Genomic DNA, 19,101 nt, shown 5'->3' with positions numbered 1-19,101 from the left:
CGTATGTATCCACATCCAATGAGTGTAAAAGTGTTTCTTCTTGTTGGCTACTGTATTGACATTGTGGATATGACCAGTAATTTTCCAATGCATTGCCATAGGCTAGCAAAAACAACAATGGATTGCATTTGTATGTTGTGTTGAGGGCGATCGAAGACTTTTAAAATCATTGCAGTAACAAAACGATGTGTTGCAGTAGCCAACCCCTTAAAAGAAACATGCTGCAACAAAAAATAAGTAGCCGAAAGCGAAAAACAGACACATGATTGCCACATAGCACGCTCTCAATAACATCATCTAAACAACAGCATCACCATTAAGGGCAGAATTTAAAAAAATAAGAGGATGGTATTCCAAGTATTGAGGAGGTTGTTAAATTTGTATTTTTGGTGGTTTTTAAAGAATAAATTTAAACCGCACTGTCGTGGCTGTAACTAAGTTCATAGCCTAATTTTCCCACCTGAGCGTCTGTAATTTGGTGTTAAATTTTTACAAAACATAAATAACCTATTATCAGATAAATTGCAATATCTTAGTCCGAAAAAAAGTACTTGACCGATTTAAAGGGATTTGAATTGTTGTGTGCAAGGAACATTTTATTTATTTATTTTTTCTAAAAATTGTGTACTCATTTAATATTTCCCTAATTTACTAAGTACACCTCGTATTTTATAGAAGGAAAGGAAGACGAAAAATCTCAAAAATGTTAAACTTATTAAAATTGTGGAGTACAAACTATACAATATTTATTTGGCTTTTTATAAACGATACAAATACTCGCACACATACATTCCCACATGTGCTGTGCTGTATGCTCAGAACCACAAACATGTATGTATGTTTGTATTTTCTTTCCCCTCCCAAATGACCAAGACGACTTGTTGGCTAATAAGTCTGATCACAGAAGTCTTTTAAGCCAAACAAGCATATCGGCATGTCATGATGTATGTTTGGACCAACAATTGCAACAACCACACGAACTGAAAATACAAATGAAATTAAAATCTCCAAATGTTGGTGGCTAAACCATTCAAAGGATTTGCTGCTTTAGACCATTCAATGAGTGGCAATTGGCAGCGAAGTCTTTTCAAATCCTTTACTCCATGGTTGGAGACAAGACAACCACCTCAGAACTGTGTTGCGACTGCTGTTCCGCTAAAGTAGCAAAACATGTTTGCTTTCAGCCGACAATCTCAGCTTTATTTTAAAGTCTTCGGTGATATTTAAAACCGCCCAGAAGTGTTACATGAGCATGTTCGGCACGATTCGTAAGGCAACAACAAAAACAAAAATTGGTTTATTTTTATTTGCTTGGTTATCCTTTTTAGCTCCTTAGTGGCGGAGTTTTGATTCATTTAACATAAATGAAAATTTGCATAATATGTGTGTGTGTGTGTGCGTACAATGTGATTTAAGAAGCTGTGGTTAATGTTCTCTGCCACCCAACCACATGAGGATTTTTTTTTTCATTGGACAAAACCATAAGGAAGATGAATGGACTCGGCGAATGGTTGGCATGGTAAATAATAATTTGTATACAATATTCAAAAGGGATTTATTACACTACTTTACAGTTTGCAGTCATCGGGGCATATTTTGGTAATACTAAAGTCTTAAAAGGAAGAGTCTTAAAAAGGAATAAAGGAATATTTTTTAGAAATTTGGAAAATCGTCATTTTTCAAAAACTCGCAGCTTTTAGCCTAGAAATATTTTTCAATCACACCATTTGTTAAAAAATTTAATCCTATAATTCGAATAATATAAGGTCTATTTTTTAGACCATTAGCTGCAGATTTTTCAATGAAAAAATATAAAAATACAATTCTAATTTTTAATTAAATTAATTATTGATCTCAATAGGCCATTCAGAAAGCTCTCAGTTGCAAATTTTTCAATAAAAATAAAAAAAAACAATTTTTAATTTTTTTTCTTTGAGTGTTAATTAATATGATTCGTTACAAATGTTGCGTATGTTTGTCCTACTACAACAACAAAAAATCCATAACCCTCTCACATGTCACTTTATTACCCTCATGATAGTCGAGATAATTTTCAAAACTTTATCAACGCTATCTGTGAAGCCACCAGGTCTAATCCCTTTTTGTGCCAATGGTCTTTAAAAGCTCAATATCAATGATCACAAGAATTTGCTAAAAAGAATGATTTGAATTAAATTGCCCAACACAAACGACACAATATCCATCATCAATTGACAGCCACCAAAAGAACGAACAGACCTCAGCCCATGCTATTCGAATCAATGACACAAATTATTATCAAAGAAGAAACCGACCGAGGCCCTTTAGGCTTAGCCGGTAATGGTCCAGTGACACTCACTCAATAAGTGTTGGCCATAAATGGGGCACCGACAAACTAACACTTCGTTTCATTCAAAGTGGTGGGGCGGGGGGTATTGAAAATGTTCAGTCGATTGGAAATTTTGAAATTTGCATAAGTGGTGGCGGCTGCTGCTCCTTCTTCTTCGTTTTTTTCTTCTACTCTTTCGTTTTTTTTTTTTTTCTTTGCAAATTCGACTATTTTAATGATGTGATTAACATGACTTTTTAATTTTCGACCTGTATACCGAATTAATTACCATCCGGGCGGTCTTCCCCATATACCGATCCGTTTGACATGTGGTTGTTCTTTTGATGCTTTAGCGCTTGAATGCCGTGACTTTGGTAAATTTATCATTTGAATGTCAGCGGAATGGACGAGTTTTGCATTTGTATTTGTTTTTGCTGCCTTTTAGGTCGGCAGATCAATTCTTGAAGGGACTGAAAAAATATCGACAAAAGGACTGACAAAGAAAATCAATAAAAACAACAACAAGAAGCAGGAGAACCACAAAATATGTCAATGAGTTAATGCTTATGTTTGAAAGCTTTTAATTTAGCATTTTATTAAATGTTTATTTTGAAATCAACACCAGGAAATTGAAACGAGGTTCTTTATTTATTTACTCTTCTTGGCTTTATGGCTTGAGTTTAAAACTAAAGGAAATTTCAAATACGTATAAAGTAGTCGGCTACACCATTTCCAAAAAGAAATACACCTTTTGTATAATAGGAATGTATAACGTATTAGGTTCACGTTTTAAATTAAGGCAAACCTTGGGTCGGGATCCTAATGATAACATCAAAATGTTTTAGAGTATATAGAATCCGACTACACTACTTAAAATTATTTTTGCCGAGTTATTTGGGATACAATTTGTAATTTCAAAATAGTCAGGCTTAATCCTAGTTTGTTGTTTTTATAAAAACAATTATTTATTAGTTGGGAAAGAACAGCACTTCGTTAATAAATAATGATTAAATTCAATACATCATTTAGTGGTGGATCCGTGGATCTTCTTCTTTGTGTTTTTATCACTGTATTTTGAATATTGGTCGCCGTCTGTTATGTTGTGCAAGGGTCCAAACTTATTATGCATATATTTTTGGTTTTTAAATTTTAGCTTCTTAGCATTTGTGTTTCTTTCGTGTTTCTTCCTCTGATATGTTGGATGATAAGGTGGCGCCTCAACGTTTATTTGTCTCCTTGGTTGCTACCTTACATTGGTGGCACCATCATGCCACCATAAAACATTTTTCTGTCGATTTTGATGAATGATCGAAGTATTTATTATTTTTTTTAATGAGTCACACTTGGTTTCTTATAATAAAAAGTCATGTTAATCAATCAATTAAATAGTATTCTTTTATATTTGTGATCATGAACACCTTACGGTCGGAATTGTGTAGACCTTACTTGGTCTATCCGAGCCAAACAAGTTAAAATTGCTTTCATCAGCAAAAAAAAAAACAGATTTTCAAAATGCAAAATCACGATTTTCGTGTTCCTGAACGAACTCCAATCGGATATTCCGGTTTTTGGGGTTTATGAATGGCTTTTTCGATGCAACTCTACCATGAAGACCATGCTTACGCAAACTTCTTCGATTTGTTTCTGGGTTATATTTCTTTTCCTGGTATTTCTCTGCGATTTCAGCAAGTTTAGATGCACTTAGCTTTGGATTATCGGCCACTTGTCGTAGCAATTACTTTTTGTCTCTTATATTATAAACGCAAGGTAAAGTGCTAAAAAATCTGATGCAATATTTAACTTAATATTCCGTGAGAAGATTGACTTTTAACCGTTATTAAGTGGACCCCTCCCATTCTTGATTTTAAATTTTCAAGATTTTCATTGGGCTGGTTGGTTAATGAATACCAATGCATGAAGATTTAAAAGAAAGGCAAAATAATTTTCAAAATTTGATTGTTGTTGTTTTTAGTGATTAAAGAACATCTCAGGGGAAAATCGGAATCCGGAAATTCCAAGGCTGTTAGAAAGAGTACATGTCTGGCTCTCGTATGAACTAGGATTATTGACTTTGCTCAAAAATTAAAAAATGGCGCTCCTTTGATTTTTTTTCTTTTCTTTTTGGAAATTCGCCTATTTTTGGCAAAAAACTAAGTTAACTAATATGGAAGTTCTTCGCCGATTGGCTTTATCTTCGTACCATAGCTATACACTCCCACAGAAAAGTTTCAAAATTTGGAACCGATTTGATTATTAGTTTTTGAGTTATCGTGCCCGTCATTCGTGGAAACACTGCTTCGAGAACACTGATGCTGACACAATAAATCTTCAAGAGTTCTTGAGATGTTCACTTGAAATTTTGTACGGACATTCTTGAATTAGTGTAAATTCAAATTATATCAAAAAACTGAATTAAATTTTTTTGACACGGAGAATTTTAAGTTCGATTTATTATTATAACGCATTTGATTTATTATTATAACGCACGTATGCCATTTTTATAAAGAAAAAATAAAGTGGATACTTTTGACTTTGACTTACTGTAATTATTTTTGAATTTGTAATGGTCCTCTGTTGAAATCATAATAGAGTTCATACATTTCTACTATTCCTAGAATCTTTAGTATTGAAAATGACATATACGGGTTCTCGTTTTTTATGGCCCTCATATAACAATACCTCCGAAATTTGGATCACTTTCTTCAACAAAATTGGCTGTAATTTATTTTTGGATTATTGTTATTACTAGGTATCCTTACCAAAAATTAATATGGAGCCATATAACGGCAGCCCTTATTATTCGGTATTTTAGGCACGTTTTCAACCAAATTGACACCAATTTGATATATTAGATGCTGATTTGGTATCAAAGCTTCCTACCAAAAATGTAACATTGCATATTAAATTTAAAAAAATTAAATCGGAATTGAGTCCCCCTGGATTTCCTCGTATTAATGCTTGGACATGTTTCACTTTTATGCATCAGTGTCACAGTCAAGGCCGCAGCATATTTTTCAAGAGCTTTCAAAACTCTTAAAAGTAACTCTTGTTTGTAGTGCAACCCAATTTCGCATACTTCCCTTCCAATACAAATATAATTCAATTTAGTTTTTATCAAAATCGGACGATAGTAAATAATCGAAATCAATATTTTACCCAAACTTTCAAATATATATTCAGTCTCCTCGATACACAATTTATCATAAATAAATATTTTTATTTACGATTTTAAATCATAAAAATAATATTTTTTTTTCTTCTTTCCTGACATTTCTTATAAAGATTTTATTTTATTGCACATAAAATTCAACCCAAATATAAAACTTGGTATACCCATATTTAAAACAAAAATGGTACTCACACGTGTAATTGTTCTCTGAATATTCAATGTAATTTTGTTGTATCTGCTTTTACATTCAACCCAAACAATTTTTTAAAATAAAAGTGTTAAACTGGCAAATCATGTTGTTTATTAAGGTAAGCCTCCAACCTAAAAATATTAAACCCTTTCTCATTCTTTTCCCCATCAAAAAATCAATAAGATTGACACACATTTTCTGGGCAGAAAAAAACCTTCCCTCTCCCCGCAAATATCAATTTCAATATAAAAACAATTTAACGCCATTGAATCTAAGGTCTAAATGTTTGATTGGCTTCCATTTCAATCCTTTTTCTTTCTTTGGATACATCATAAAATTTAAGCTTTAAATGCGGATGCTAACCAAAGAAACCACCACATATGATTATAATGTTCTGCATGCCAAAAAAGAGGTTTTAAGGATTTCACACACATTCCGACAGACAGTCTGTATTTCTTTATGACATAAACATGAATGTTCGGGGAGGAGGTAAGGTTATTTTCTTGTTGTAAAATATTCCAAAGGGATATTTTACGGCCTTTTAAAAGGAAACTTTTTTCCTTATGGCTGTTACATTTAAGGAAACGTGTCTTAACCCCAAGGTGTAACAACCATATCATCGTCAACTGTTTTCGGAAAGCCACGACTGAGGTTATAAACCATATGCCAAAGTAATGGAAAAAGCTTTTAACATGAATTATAAATAGCAAATGTTTATGCCAAACGAAAAATATTTCTCTTTTAGCTAAAATAAAGGAAGAAGAAGAAAACATGGAATCCCAAAGTTTATGTTAGAAATTGTTTTCGTATTATAGATTGCCTTTTAAATTTAATGTTTTGAGGTTAGAAAAGTTTTTGCTTGGCCAGAAAATGATAAATAAATCTAAAATATTGAATTCTTCGAAATAAAAAAAAAACTTTTGGGAAACATTTGAAATACATAAAATAAATTTTAAAAGCATAAGATAACTTGCAAGTATCTATTATTTTTAATTTTGAAAATGACAAAGTTATAAATTCCAAAAGTTCTACAAAAATTTTTATTCAATTTTGATCAATTGCCATATACATATAGAAAAAGAAATAAAAATTATTATATTGTTCCTAAAAGCTTTCAATTTTTGAGAAATACTCCTCTTAAGCGCCTGGAAATGTTTCATTATCACTATCAGGGCGACCGCATTCACTTTGTGTTTTTACAACGCTTTCATAATTAATTGTTCGATGTCAACGTATCGTTTAAGCAACCACTCTTCAGACATAAAGGTTTAGACCTTTAGAGAACTGATATTAACGGAGGAGGCCAAACCAAACCGCACTAAAAGCCCCAAACCCGACAATGAGCCACCACAAAAAAGGAAGACAACAACGGCACCTAGCATTATATGGATACCAAAAACTACAACAATAACAAAAAAACGACAAGACAACAACATTCATAATGAACATTTCCTACGCGGAGGCGCCAATTATTGTACTTCGGACGAAGCTATTAAGATAAGCTGGCGACAAAACACTATCCCCCCATCACTAACACTACCACCATCAGCGTTGTCGTCTACGTCGTACAACCACGATTGGAACTTGGAACACGAATTTATAATAAAATTGTTGTGCTACAAATTGGCTGTTATTTGGTTAATCTCGCTGGCTGGAAATGAAATACATTTTGAAATAGTTTATAATATTTTATTAATTATAAACAATTTTGAAAAATTATAAAAAAAACGCTGAAAGGTGGCTAAAAACGGGGTGGTTGTGAGAAATGTGTAAAATACGTGGTTATAAAATGTATGTTTATACATATGTTTGAAGTCAGTTTAATCAGTTGGGGAAAATAGTCGGAACCGAAAATTTTGAATGGTGAAAAGTGGGATTTAACAATTAACCATTCTCCAATTAAGGTGGCTATATTTTGGCATTCTGGGTTCATGAAAAAAGATATCTTTCAATATAAGTTTCAGACGAAAAGTGGTTGCACCTGTAATTTAAGTGGCCGATAATCCAGAGCTCATATTGTTATTATTTGAAGGCCTCTTTATGTTTTAGGTATTTTGGAGACTGAAATCCTGAAATATTGATGTCAAAAAAGTTAAATATACAGTGAGTCACAGCCAAAGTATCGACTTGTTTTTTTCATTATAAAAATTCATTATAAAATGTGCAAATAGAGGCAGGACTTCAATGATAGAGGCATTATGAAGTTACCTTTAAAATAGCAACAAATAATACAACAAAACTGTGCATATTTGGCCTAAATCTGGCGTTCCGAAGCATGTTAAATAAAGTCCAATAGTTCATATAAAAATAATGGATTTCTTTATCCCCAACCTAATATTACAATCGACATTGCTTAAATTTCCCATTTTTTGAGTTCTCAGTGGGTAAAACATCCCCGTAAATCATTTTTATAAATGTATTAAAATACCACCCATTTAAAAGTGCCACCATATTCTCAATATGTAAAGGCCTTCAGAACTCTTTTTTGGAAACAAGTTTTCGAAGAAAATGTCCATGTATTAGGTACTTTGGAGACTGTAAATTATCATTCTAAAATCTAGATGACAAAAAAATTAATTTAGTTCCATGTTTTCACATAAACCATATAAGGGTAACGCACCGGTTTTGACAAATTCCTAGAAAGGTCTCGAATGATTTCAAGTAATTTGTTTAAAATATTTCACCACCGCAATTGAAGTGGTTTATAAAAATTGTCTTCATGGAAATCGCCACTGAAAGACCTTTAGGAAAGAATATTTGTACTATAATATTTTTCTTCATATATAAATATATCCCCACCTCAATGTTAAAAATCGTATCCTTTTTGTAATATTATAACCAAATTTTTAAACCTTCCCTTTCTTTACTTCGATATTGATATTTTTGTTCTTATAAAAAAACATTATTACTACGCGTCTCTTATCGCACCTAATAAAAGCCAAGAGGAACTCAAAAAATATTTATAACGACAATACGAATCGAAAACAGGCGCACCAGACAGACAGATGGACGGACATCCAGTTAGTCCAGCAAGTAATTTAGCTAACCAATGACAATGTCGTCAACGACAATGTCCTAAAAGAATTTTAAAAGGTTCGTCGTCTTGTCTGTCCCTAAAGACATACCAATTTGAAAACAAAAAAGCTGGACAACAACAACAACCTGGCAGCCCATTCAGTCAATCAATAAAGTCAGCAGCAGCAGCCAAATGAGAGAGACTGCAGTCAAACATAAATGAGAGTTACGTTGTCCAGTCCAGTCTGGGTCATTTCGACAAGCAACCAAGTGACTAGAGTTATCCGACAACCAAGCAGACTGTCATTCATTTTACTTAACGCGATATAACTTCTTTTTGTCACAAATAATATGACTCAACGTCATGGAAACGCCGCTACAGCAAACCCCACAACAAAAACAACAGCGCCGGTGAAATAAAAATTGTCGCGTGTTTTCATATTGGATGTAAATGACATCGTCGTCTGCTATCCTATTAGGCATTCCAAAATACAATAGGTCGCTCGTTTGGCCGGTCGGTCTATTACAGCGGTCGCTATTAGAGTCTGCCTTGTTTCAATTAGACTTTTTCGACATAGCCAGCCAAACGAACCATCCATTTAGCCACCGAACAGCAAAACAGACTAATTGATTTCACAGCGGCAGGTACACCAACGCAACCCAACAGCACACAACAACACCAACAACGATAGAATTACTATCGCTATTAATGTTGACCGATAACACTACTTAAAGTGGCCAGTAATTAAGCCGACACATTTATCCTCACTGGACTCCCTTACGTTAATGCAAAGGACCTTCTGTCTTTAAATGTTTATGAGCCTTTGATGTAACCACTTCTTCATTCATTCATAAAACGAAGGAAAAACTCCTTAAGCAGTTGTTCACGCACCCACACTCACACACAGATGTCTGAGCAGAACAGGTACACCAGTAATGTGCGTTCGGTTTTCCGGAAGTAAAACTCGGAAATGGCTTGTTATCAAAGTGTGTGGCACTGTTTGAATGAGGGACAGGATAATTTATAGCTGCACTTAATTGTTGTGACCGCCTTCAAACATTTGACAAACAATTAAAGGATAAAATATAGAATTTTGTTGGAAACGATAGAGAAAAAAATAATGGGGTGTTTAGATAAACACTTTGTAGTCTTTAATTGATTATTAAATTGTTTTTGAGTTTTAAAATTAATTTTTTTATTTCTTATTGTTCCTTTCAGCTGCATTTCCAATTGCCCGTCGCATTGGTCATCCCTATCAGAATCGCACACCACCCAAGCGAAAAAAGCCACGCACATCCTTCACTCGCATCCAGGTGGCTGAATTGGAGAAACGGTTTCACAAGCAAAAGTACTTGGCATCTGCGGAGAGAGCGGCACTGGCGCGAGGTCTAAAGATGACCGATGCCCAGGTGAAAACATGGTTCCAAAATCGCAGAACGAAATGGAGGTGAGTTACGAGAATTTTTAATATAAGAACTTATATTTCTAAATAAGAAACAAAAACCTAGCATTGATTATTATTGGAGAGTGATCAAGAAAGAAATTCGAAATGCAAAAATTAAGAAAAAAAAAGCTTTTTAAAATTAAAATACCTAAAATACATTAATAATAGATTAATTATTTTCATTTACATTTGAGACACAATTAACATAACAAACTAAACGTTTTTTATGTATTTATGTCAACGCATTTAATGTATATACATACATATGTACAAAACACACACACATATATCTATCTGAACAGTGATTAAGTCATTTATTGTATTGTCATTAATTAATTCCTAATGAGAATTTAACTATTGATATAACAAATATTGGTGTTTTTTTTCAAATACAGTTCGGAAAATTAGTTAAATTTTGCTGTTATCTAAAAACGGTAATGCGTCATTAATTGTGTATAATATTCGTTGTTGTTTTTATTAAAATGTGTTATTAATGAGTCATAAAAAATATTTATTTTATTTTTGTTCAATAAACCCCAACCGTCGCCCCATCACCGCCTCCAAAAATTTGTATCGATAATAGGCAATTAAAATCGTATCAATTCGTGGCAGACATGCAATGCATTTAACCAGATAATCGTTATCAAATGGGAAAAATATTAATAATTATTATATAAATACATTTATATAAATATGGAAATGATATTCATTGTCTAAAATTAGTTTTCATATGTAGATTATTTAGGGGTAATTAATTTTTTTCCATGAGCCAGAGGAATGGTATTTTAATTACAATGAACTTCAAAAAAAATGCATCGATAACAGAAACAGTGTCTGAATAGAAATTTGATGCAATTATTGAAATTCAAATTATATATATATTTATATAAATTAACGATATATTTTATGTCCTTGAAATTTGTGCAATGAAATTAGTTTTTTCAAAACTTTCAAACAATATTTTTATAGTTTTCAAAATATATTTTTAAAGAAACCACGCCCTTTTAGAGTTTTCAGTTTTTCCCAAAAACTTTTTAAAAAACCACACATATTATAGAGCCACAAAAACTATTTTTAAAAAATCCTCTTCTCTAAAACCCGTCGGCTATTGTACAATGGCTTTATTCATTTTATAGACTCTTTTCTCTATTTATATTTTTTACCATTTATAAATATAATTTATTTTTCCCAAATTGCATCAACAATTTGTCAACTCTCCAAAATATCGTGACTTGTCAAAATTTCATTTACATTTTATGAATAGCTTTTTGCTAATCTGCCGAAAATCTTGAAACTTTTCCCCCCACCATAACAACAAAATGACGCTGCTTACACAAACAAATGAAAATGTTAATTTTTCTGCGATAGTAGACAATAGCACGACTTGTTGTTACACAGCAGAAAACCGCATGTTGGCAAATTCTAATTGCCTGTGAGCTACCGCAATAAATGAAAATGGCTGGCATTTACATTTAAATTGATGTGATTTGCTCACTCTGAGACAAACAAACGCGGCAGACATGCAACTGGGGGAAAAGGTAATTTAATCGCGACGGACAACAAATTATCATTTTTATTTTATTTAATTATTAGTCGTAGTGTGTGTTTTTGCTTTATTTAGTAAACTTATTTTAGCCAACCACCCACAAAAAAATCTATTAGTCATTGTTTTCATAAATTCCCATATCTTGTTGACAAAATCAACTCAGAACACAAATCATTTAAACTGAGTTAGTAAACAGAAAAAAACGAGAACGCTATTGGTCCCATTTATTGTGGGGGAAATTCAAAAGCAAAAACCATCCACTAAAATATTGAAATTAATGATGGCCAATTAAAATGAAATTCATAGCCAACAAATGTCATGCATGACTCGTGACTAGTCATGAACGACGACGACAAATGCATTATGGCCATTTGCCAATTGGGCCATAATGGCTCCGGCACAATGTGTGATTAAATGTTTCCCTTGTTAATGGACAAATCGTCTGACCAGCGGCCATTAAAAATGTAAATTGTTGACGTGCAGTAATACTGTCAACTAATTTAAGGTAATATAATTAACGGGCATCTCGTTTAGGGGGTAGAATGTTTTCAAGTAAGGCAGCCATGTTTGTAAGGTTTTTTGTTGGTGTTTTTGTAAAAAATTTAAATAATTGAATTTTTTTTTGTAAAAGTGGCCATTTTGTTTTTTATTGTCCTGAAAATAAATTTGGGGAGTTTTTTTTTTGGAAAAGAGAAATATTTTTAAAAATCCACGTCTCTTACAGAGCTTTTAAAAAAATGTTTAAAAAATCGACGCCTCTTATAGAACCTTTAAAAAATCAACGCCTTTTATAGAGCTTTTAAAATATATGTTCAAAACACGGACGCCTCTTATAGAGCCTTTAAAAAATATGTCTAAAAAATCGACGCCTCTTACAAAGCCTTTAAAAAATCGCCTACTCCTTTAGAGCCTTTAAAAAATCGAAGCCTCTTATAGAGCCTTTAACAAATCCAAATCCATATTTGTTTTAAGTCCATGCCTCTTACAAACCCTTAAAATATATATTTTTAAAAATCAACGCATCTTACAGAGCCTTAAAAATATTTTTAAACAATCCACGCCTTTTTTATATAAATTTTCTTTAAATTGAGCTATATGAAGTTGTATGGCGGCTATACCAAATTGTAGGTCGGATATCCCATTTTCAATACCAACCCTATCCTATGAGCGAAATGTCATCGTAATTTCAACATACAGAAATTGCTTAATTCTATTTAATAATTTATTCTCATCATATTTAGAATTGAATAAAATATTTAAATTATATTCAATTGTAAATATGCACCATATTATCAAATAAAGTACAAAACTCGTCTATCATAGCTTCGTTATTATTATTCTTCATCCATAAATATGAATGTAATTTTCATAAAATTTATTTTGCAATAAAAATGAATAGCAAAACGAATGAACAAAATAAAAAAAAACACCCGACAATTTTCTTATAATTGAAATGTAATAATGAGTAACTGCTGATGGAGAAAAATACGAGAATTCAAATAAAACACATGTTCACAGATTTATATGTGTAGCCATTACCATAATTAAATTAAATATGTAGTCGCAGTTGTATTTACAACACAAACAATAAAGATAAATTAAAAAATATGAATAAGCAATGCTGAGAATACAGCGGCGACTTGGCAGAGAGAAGATAAACATTAATTAATCAAAAACAGCAAAAAAACAATAAAACAACAACAGCAATTATTTTCTGCAAATAAAATTAATTTCTAATGTTCGTGTGTAACCATTAAATTGCCATAAAATAATGGTTACGATCAATGAATGGTTGCTATTATTTTAAATTTTAAATTTTTTTTTCTTTTTTTTTTGTGGTATAAAAAATGATTATTTACAACTAATAGACAATATGTGTCTTTACAATAAAAAATTGGTAAAACGTTATATATTAAAACCTCTGGAAAAATAATAATCTAATAGATCCCTGCAGTTTCCAGAATAAATTAAATATGTCTTTAGTTACCCATTCTTTATTCTGTAGACCCACATGTTATCCTTTTCCAATCTTTTCCTTATCCACACACATATATTTAATTAATTAAATTGTCATCTTCATTAAATTTGACCTTTTCACTCTCGATCTCTCACTCACTATTTCTCCTTTGGTTTCGGAGGTAGTAAAAGGCTCTTCTTTCAAACATAAATCTTCTTTCCTGGAAAACTTCTTCCTTTCTTTTGAAACCATTTGCTGTTGTTGCCTGACAATTAAATAAGAAATAGGAAATGTGTTGAACAATTTAATTAGTTAAAAGATATATTTTCTCTCGAGTGCCAGACACTCACACACTTTCATATTAATTGCCATATGTGTAATGTAATTTATCTTCGAAGATGCTGAAAAACACAAACAAGACAACCAACTTTATTTTGTTGAATGATGATGGGTTACTTTTGGTAAATTAAAAATTGTCGAAAAGAAAGAACAAAGTTTTTACTTTTTGGGAATGGAAGTAAGAAGCAAAACTATTTTAAAATAAATAGTTTGTTATGAACTACTTTACCACAAATGTGGTTTTGTTGGTGGGGAAGTGAAAAATATTTGAAAGCAAATATATATTTTTAGAAAGATATTACTAAAAATATTACATGTTAGGAGATGAATAACGTAGGTCAAATTGAAAATCTAAAGAAATAAAACAAAAGTGATGCAAGAGAAAAACAAAAATTTCGTGAATTCAAAATTGAGGTTCTAATTTATAGGTTATAGAAAATTTATTGATTATAATCATAATAGTTCCGTTCCAGAACCTAAAGGATTCTACTCATTTTACATGTTTTGCAACTTTTTACTCGAAAACCGTTCCTCAACCCAAAAAACTCGTAAAACATTGACTCAAATTTAAGAGAGAACAAAACAAAATGGCGTTCTCTTTGTAATCTTTTTACTCGAGAAATTTGGTCGAGAAAAAATGGTAAAAAGGAATGTCTATTTCTAAAAAGTACTGCAACTGGAACTATGTTATTGTATATTGTTTTTTTTCTTTTTTGTTATATATTCCTGTGTGTGAAACCCAAAATCGAATACCTTAAATTATAAATTCAAAAAAACAAATCTAACCATTTTATGTTAAATACGGAAATAATATGAAGATTATTATTTATTTCCTAAAAATGTTTATGAACCCATTTCATTGGAAAATATATGTCTATCCCATCTAATATGCCATTGATATAATATTTCTGACCGATAAAACAATCACATTCATATCCTCAAAAACGAATCTTCTTCAAACAGCTTTCAAATTTATTATTATTGCTAAACATTTCAATCTTTCTTTGGGTAACCCCTTTTTCATAGCACCAAAAAACTTCGTATTCGTTACATCGTAAATACAAATAAATATATTTTCTTGGTAATAATAGCTTTATGTTAATCATAATGTCTTAAGTACTCATGAAAAGTGTATTAAATATTTATGCAACAAGAACAACAACAGCAACAACAACCCTGCTTGCTTTTAATACATCCCTCGTCAGCAGCCGTAACAGGAGTTTGCGCAGTTGAGTTTCAAACACACACACTTGTCATACAACTGCTGGAGAATGGAAACCAAAAAAAGGACATGGGAGGAAATGGAGCTGAAAAATGTAAAAATAATCTAAAAGGTGGATGATGGTAGACTAACTCCTCCACCTCCCCCTCCTCATCATCAGCAGCCATATTGGATATATCACTTAAATCATAGAATATTTTAACGTCTTGTTATAGCATACAGATTGTTGTACGAGATGTTGTTGTTGTTGTTTTCGTTGTAATAACATAGTAGTTGCCACTAAAAGTTTTCTCGTTATCGTTTTATTGCTTCTGGTGGAGAAGGACAGAGAGGGAAATGTATTAAAGTTATAGTTTGTTACAAAGTCTTTAGTGAAATTAGTTTTCATAATGTTGTCATTGAGATTTCTCATGTATGATTGTAATAACACCAATAACAACAACTGTCATTCTCTTCACACATATGCAACTTGTAATTATCTCTCTGTTTGTGTGGCAATCAGGCAGCAGTCTTCGGTATCTTACCATTTGAGTTATTAATTATGAATTCATTCATTTGTGTGATGATAAATGTATTAAGTTTTACAAGTACTATGCATATATATATATATATATATATATGTATATATATATACGGCAATATGTGGGAATATACATATGAATAACAAATTTTCTTCGGGAAATTGATTTAATTTTGGTTTTCGTTAAGTTTATTAGCAGAAACGACTAGGATGGGAATTTGTTAGATGGGTTGATGAAAAGTGTCTTAGAAAATTATTTCAGTTTGATTAGCTTAAGTAAGACATTTTGATTTTTAAACGGAGAAATTGGGAGCATATTATTTTTACTGAGATTTTCAAATTGGTAATACTTCTAGAAAAATTTAAATGACAGTAAAAAATGAAGAATAAAAAATTACTCTATCGGGAAAATATATTTTGAGATATATTATCGATTGACATTTAACGTAATGGAACAACACTTTTAATTAATAATTACATTTAAATATGTCGATATTGCCATATTCGTCTGTTAAAACCTCGATCGGCAACAAATCATACAACAAAATGGTGCATAACGGCCCAAAATCGGACATTCCGAAGCATGTTAAATGAAGTGCTATAGTTCATATAAAAATAATGGATTTCTTTTTCCCCCAACCTAATATTAAGGAGCATCCTCCAAAAAATATGATATATTTTTTCGCAACTCATTCAAACTCGGCACTCAAAATTCCATATATTGACACCAAGCTTCATATATCACTAATCACGGAATTATTCAAAATTCTCTATTCTCTATCCTTTTCAAATCACTAACAACTTCCTTCATTGTCCTCTAAACTCAAAAATCTCTTCATCATTCTTGTCAGACACACACAACACAAAATCTAATTGTTTTAATGGCTAATAGCTTAATTTCAAATGGCCAACTTAAATAAATGAAGAAGGCCACATAAGAATTTTTGCTATGAACGATAATTGTTGTTCTTAAAAAGTTATGAAACTTGTGGTTGTGTACAACAACAGCAACACCAAAATACAAAACATAATTTTAATTATCACCATCTTGATAAATCCTGCCAACGGCATTATTCTCTTCTAAGAGGATAGCATCTGGTCTCTGGAAAAAGTCTTCGTACAACCAAAAAATTTATTATTAAAATGGTTTTCTTTCTTAGGCTAAAAGCAATGGTAAATGGCTTTTTACATAATAACCTTTTTAAAGTTAAGCTATTAACACTGTTTATTGAAATTTATGGCCAAATAAAATTTAAAAAGGCCACAATTTCTAGGGGGAAATATTTTATGGTGACACTAACAGGGGAGGGGGAGATAATAAATATATAATAGGCATAACAAATATTAAAGTTTTGGGCCATACTTGAAATTTGCCCAACAATGGAATGTTTGTAATCAAATTCAATAACCAAAAAAACTAAATATTTGCTTTATTTTAATTAAGTTTATGTTATATCAATATTGTTTTGTTAATAAATATTTTATGGTGTCATTTTTTTCAATTCGAAATTTATAGATTTTGAACTTCAACATTTTTGGTTTATTTTAGTTCCAATGTAACTAAAAAAAGGTTACTCAAACAATTTACTGTTTTTATCATTTTTTGGCTAAATGGCCATAAAGTTACTAGGATCATATCCGCAAACATATTTTCCAATAGATTTTCTACACATGAATGAATGAATGAATGCATCAGTGTGTGTAGCTGTGTGCGTTTGAGTGTTTCACCATGCTATTCGTTTGAAAGTTGTTATCCACACGCAATAATTCATGTCGAACCCGTAAAGTGATTAAATAATAAACAACAAAATACAACAAAAACAGCAGCAACAACAACGAAATTCAAATAAATTGAAAAACTAATTTTCTGCACATTTCAACTTAACTCCAATTGTCCATAGTGGACCAGGAGGAAAATGAGAGGGAGGTGGTGGTAGAGTTGAATGTAAAACTCTCATGTAAAGAAAAACAAATTTTAAATTGAAATGCTTGTTTGCCCCCACTGCATGTTTGTTCGGAAAATTTACAAAGTATTTTGGGAAACTAATAAATCACATCCAGGAAAGGAAAGGAAAGGCAAAAATAAAGTAATTTGTACACCCAAAAAATTTTTAAATTGCCTGGGTAATTGCTTTGGGGGGAAGGGAAACAAAAATAATTAAATTATGAACTCCAATGTAAGGTTACTTCGTATTTGATTTGTAGATAGATGGAGTACACTTCTGACTCGAACATGTGAATTGACATATGGCTGGACCTCTCGCTCTCTCCAGACACATACATTTTAAATATTTTAAACTTAATATTTTTAAAAATAAAATTTATATTTTTTTCATTTATTCTTTCAGACGTCAAACCGCCGAAGAACGTGAAGCTGAACGACAGGCTGCCAATCGTTTAATGTTATCCCTGCAAGCGGAAGCCATAAGTAAAGGTTTTGCTCCACCACCATCCGCGCCGTTGCAATCCCAGCCTGTCAATGGGGCACCATTGGCAGCGTTGCATGGTCTGCAGCCCTGGGCCGAACCACAACATGCTGCAGGATGTTAAAAAATGGCCACATAGGGCAAATACAAAAATTTCGAGCATAGACAAAGTTGTGATAAATAAAAGAACAAAAAACAAAAATCCTTGTAAATACAGAAAAAACACTAGAACCCAATTTGAAATAAAGATGAAATGCCTCTTTCTCCCCACACACATATAAAATGCAATAAATACTAAAACAAATGATTACAAACTTCAAATCTTGTAGATTTTTATTCTAGTACGTAGATCTGTACAAAATAAATAAAAAACAAAATAATTTTAATTCTTCAATTATACATAATGCTATATATACAAAATATTATTACAATTAAGAAGAAAAAAAATAACAAAAATAAATCCTGTTTATTTAAATCTTTAATAACCGTAAAATGTAAATAGTTAATTTTAAAACGTTAAGTTAAACCCCTTTATTATTACAATGTAATTTAAAATAAAAAATAATAATGAGAACCTATTCTCAGAAAACAAAAATCAATCAAGCAATAGTTTAATAGACTCAGCTCAATAGCAATGCACCTTAAATCTCATTTTTTTCTATTAATGTACAATTCCAAACACCGCCACAAATAGCTAAGGTAACAACCAATCCTATAAAAAAAACAACACCACAACAACAACAATTATTATGTAGAAAATTAAAACAAACAAATTAATGTTGATTACAATTAAGTCATTATGCTGGTAACTCTACAGTGACAGCTATTACAACAAACACCAACAACATGAATATTCCAATGTGAAACCAGATTAAGAAGAAACAAAAACTACATCTTTATAATTTGCTTGTAATTAAACCAACAAAAAAATGCTTAAAAATTCAAAAAAAAAAAAAAATATACA

General features: G+C 31.5%; 1 protein-coding gene across 1 annotated transcript in view; it reads left to right on the top strand.

Moving 5' to 3' along the window:
* Positions 1-18,261, top strand: part of LOC133329909 (T-cell leukemia homeobox protein 3) — a 28,624-nt gene extending 10,363 nt beyond the window's left edge. Inside the window, exons 3-4 of the mRNA XM_061538367.1 lie at positions 9,902-10,130; positions 18,060-18,261. Coding sequence (XP_061394351.1) covers positions 9,902-10,130; positions 18,060-18,261 — 431 coding nt within the window. The remainder of the gene's footprint in view (positions 1-9,901; positions 10,131-18,059) is intronic.
* Positions 18,262-19,101: the final 840 nt, after the last annotated feature.

This window comes from Musca vetustissima, unplaced genomic scaffold, assembly GCF_032173495.1.
Source record: "Musca vetustissima isolate MV318-11 ecotype Yass unplaced genomic scaffold, APGP_CSIRO_Mvet_v1 utg14449, whole genome shotgun sequence".
Classification (NCBI taxonomy): Eukaryota; Metazoa; Arthropoda; class Insecta; order Diptera; family Muscidae; genus Musca; species Musca vetustissima.
The sequence above is the reverse complement of the archived record's forward strand: the minus strand, read 5'-3'. Positions and strand labels throughout refer to the sequence as shown.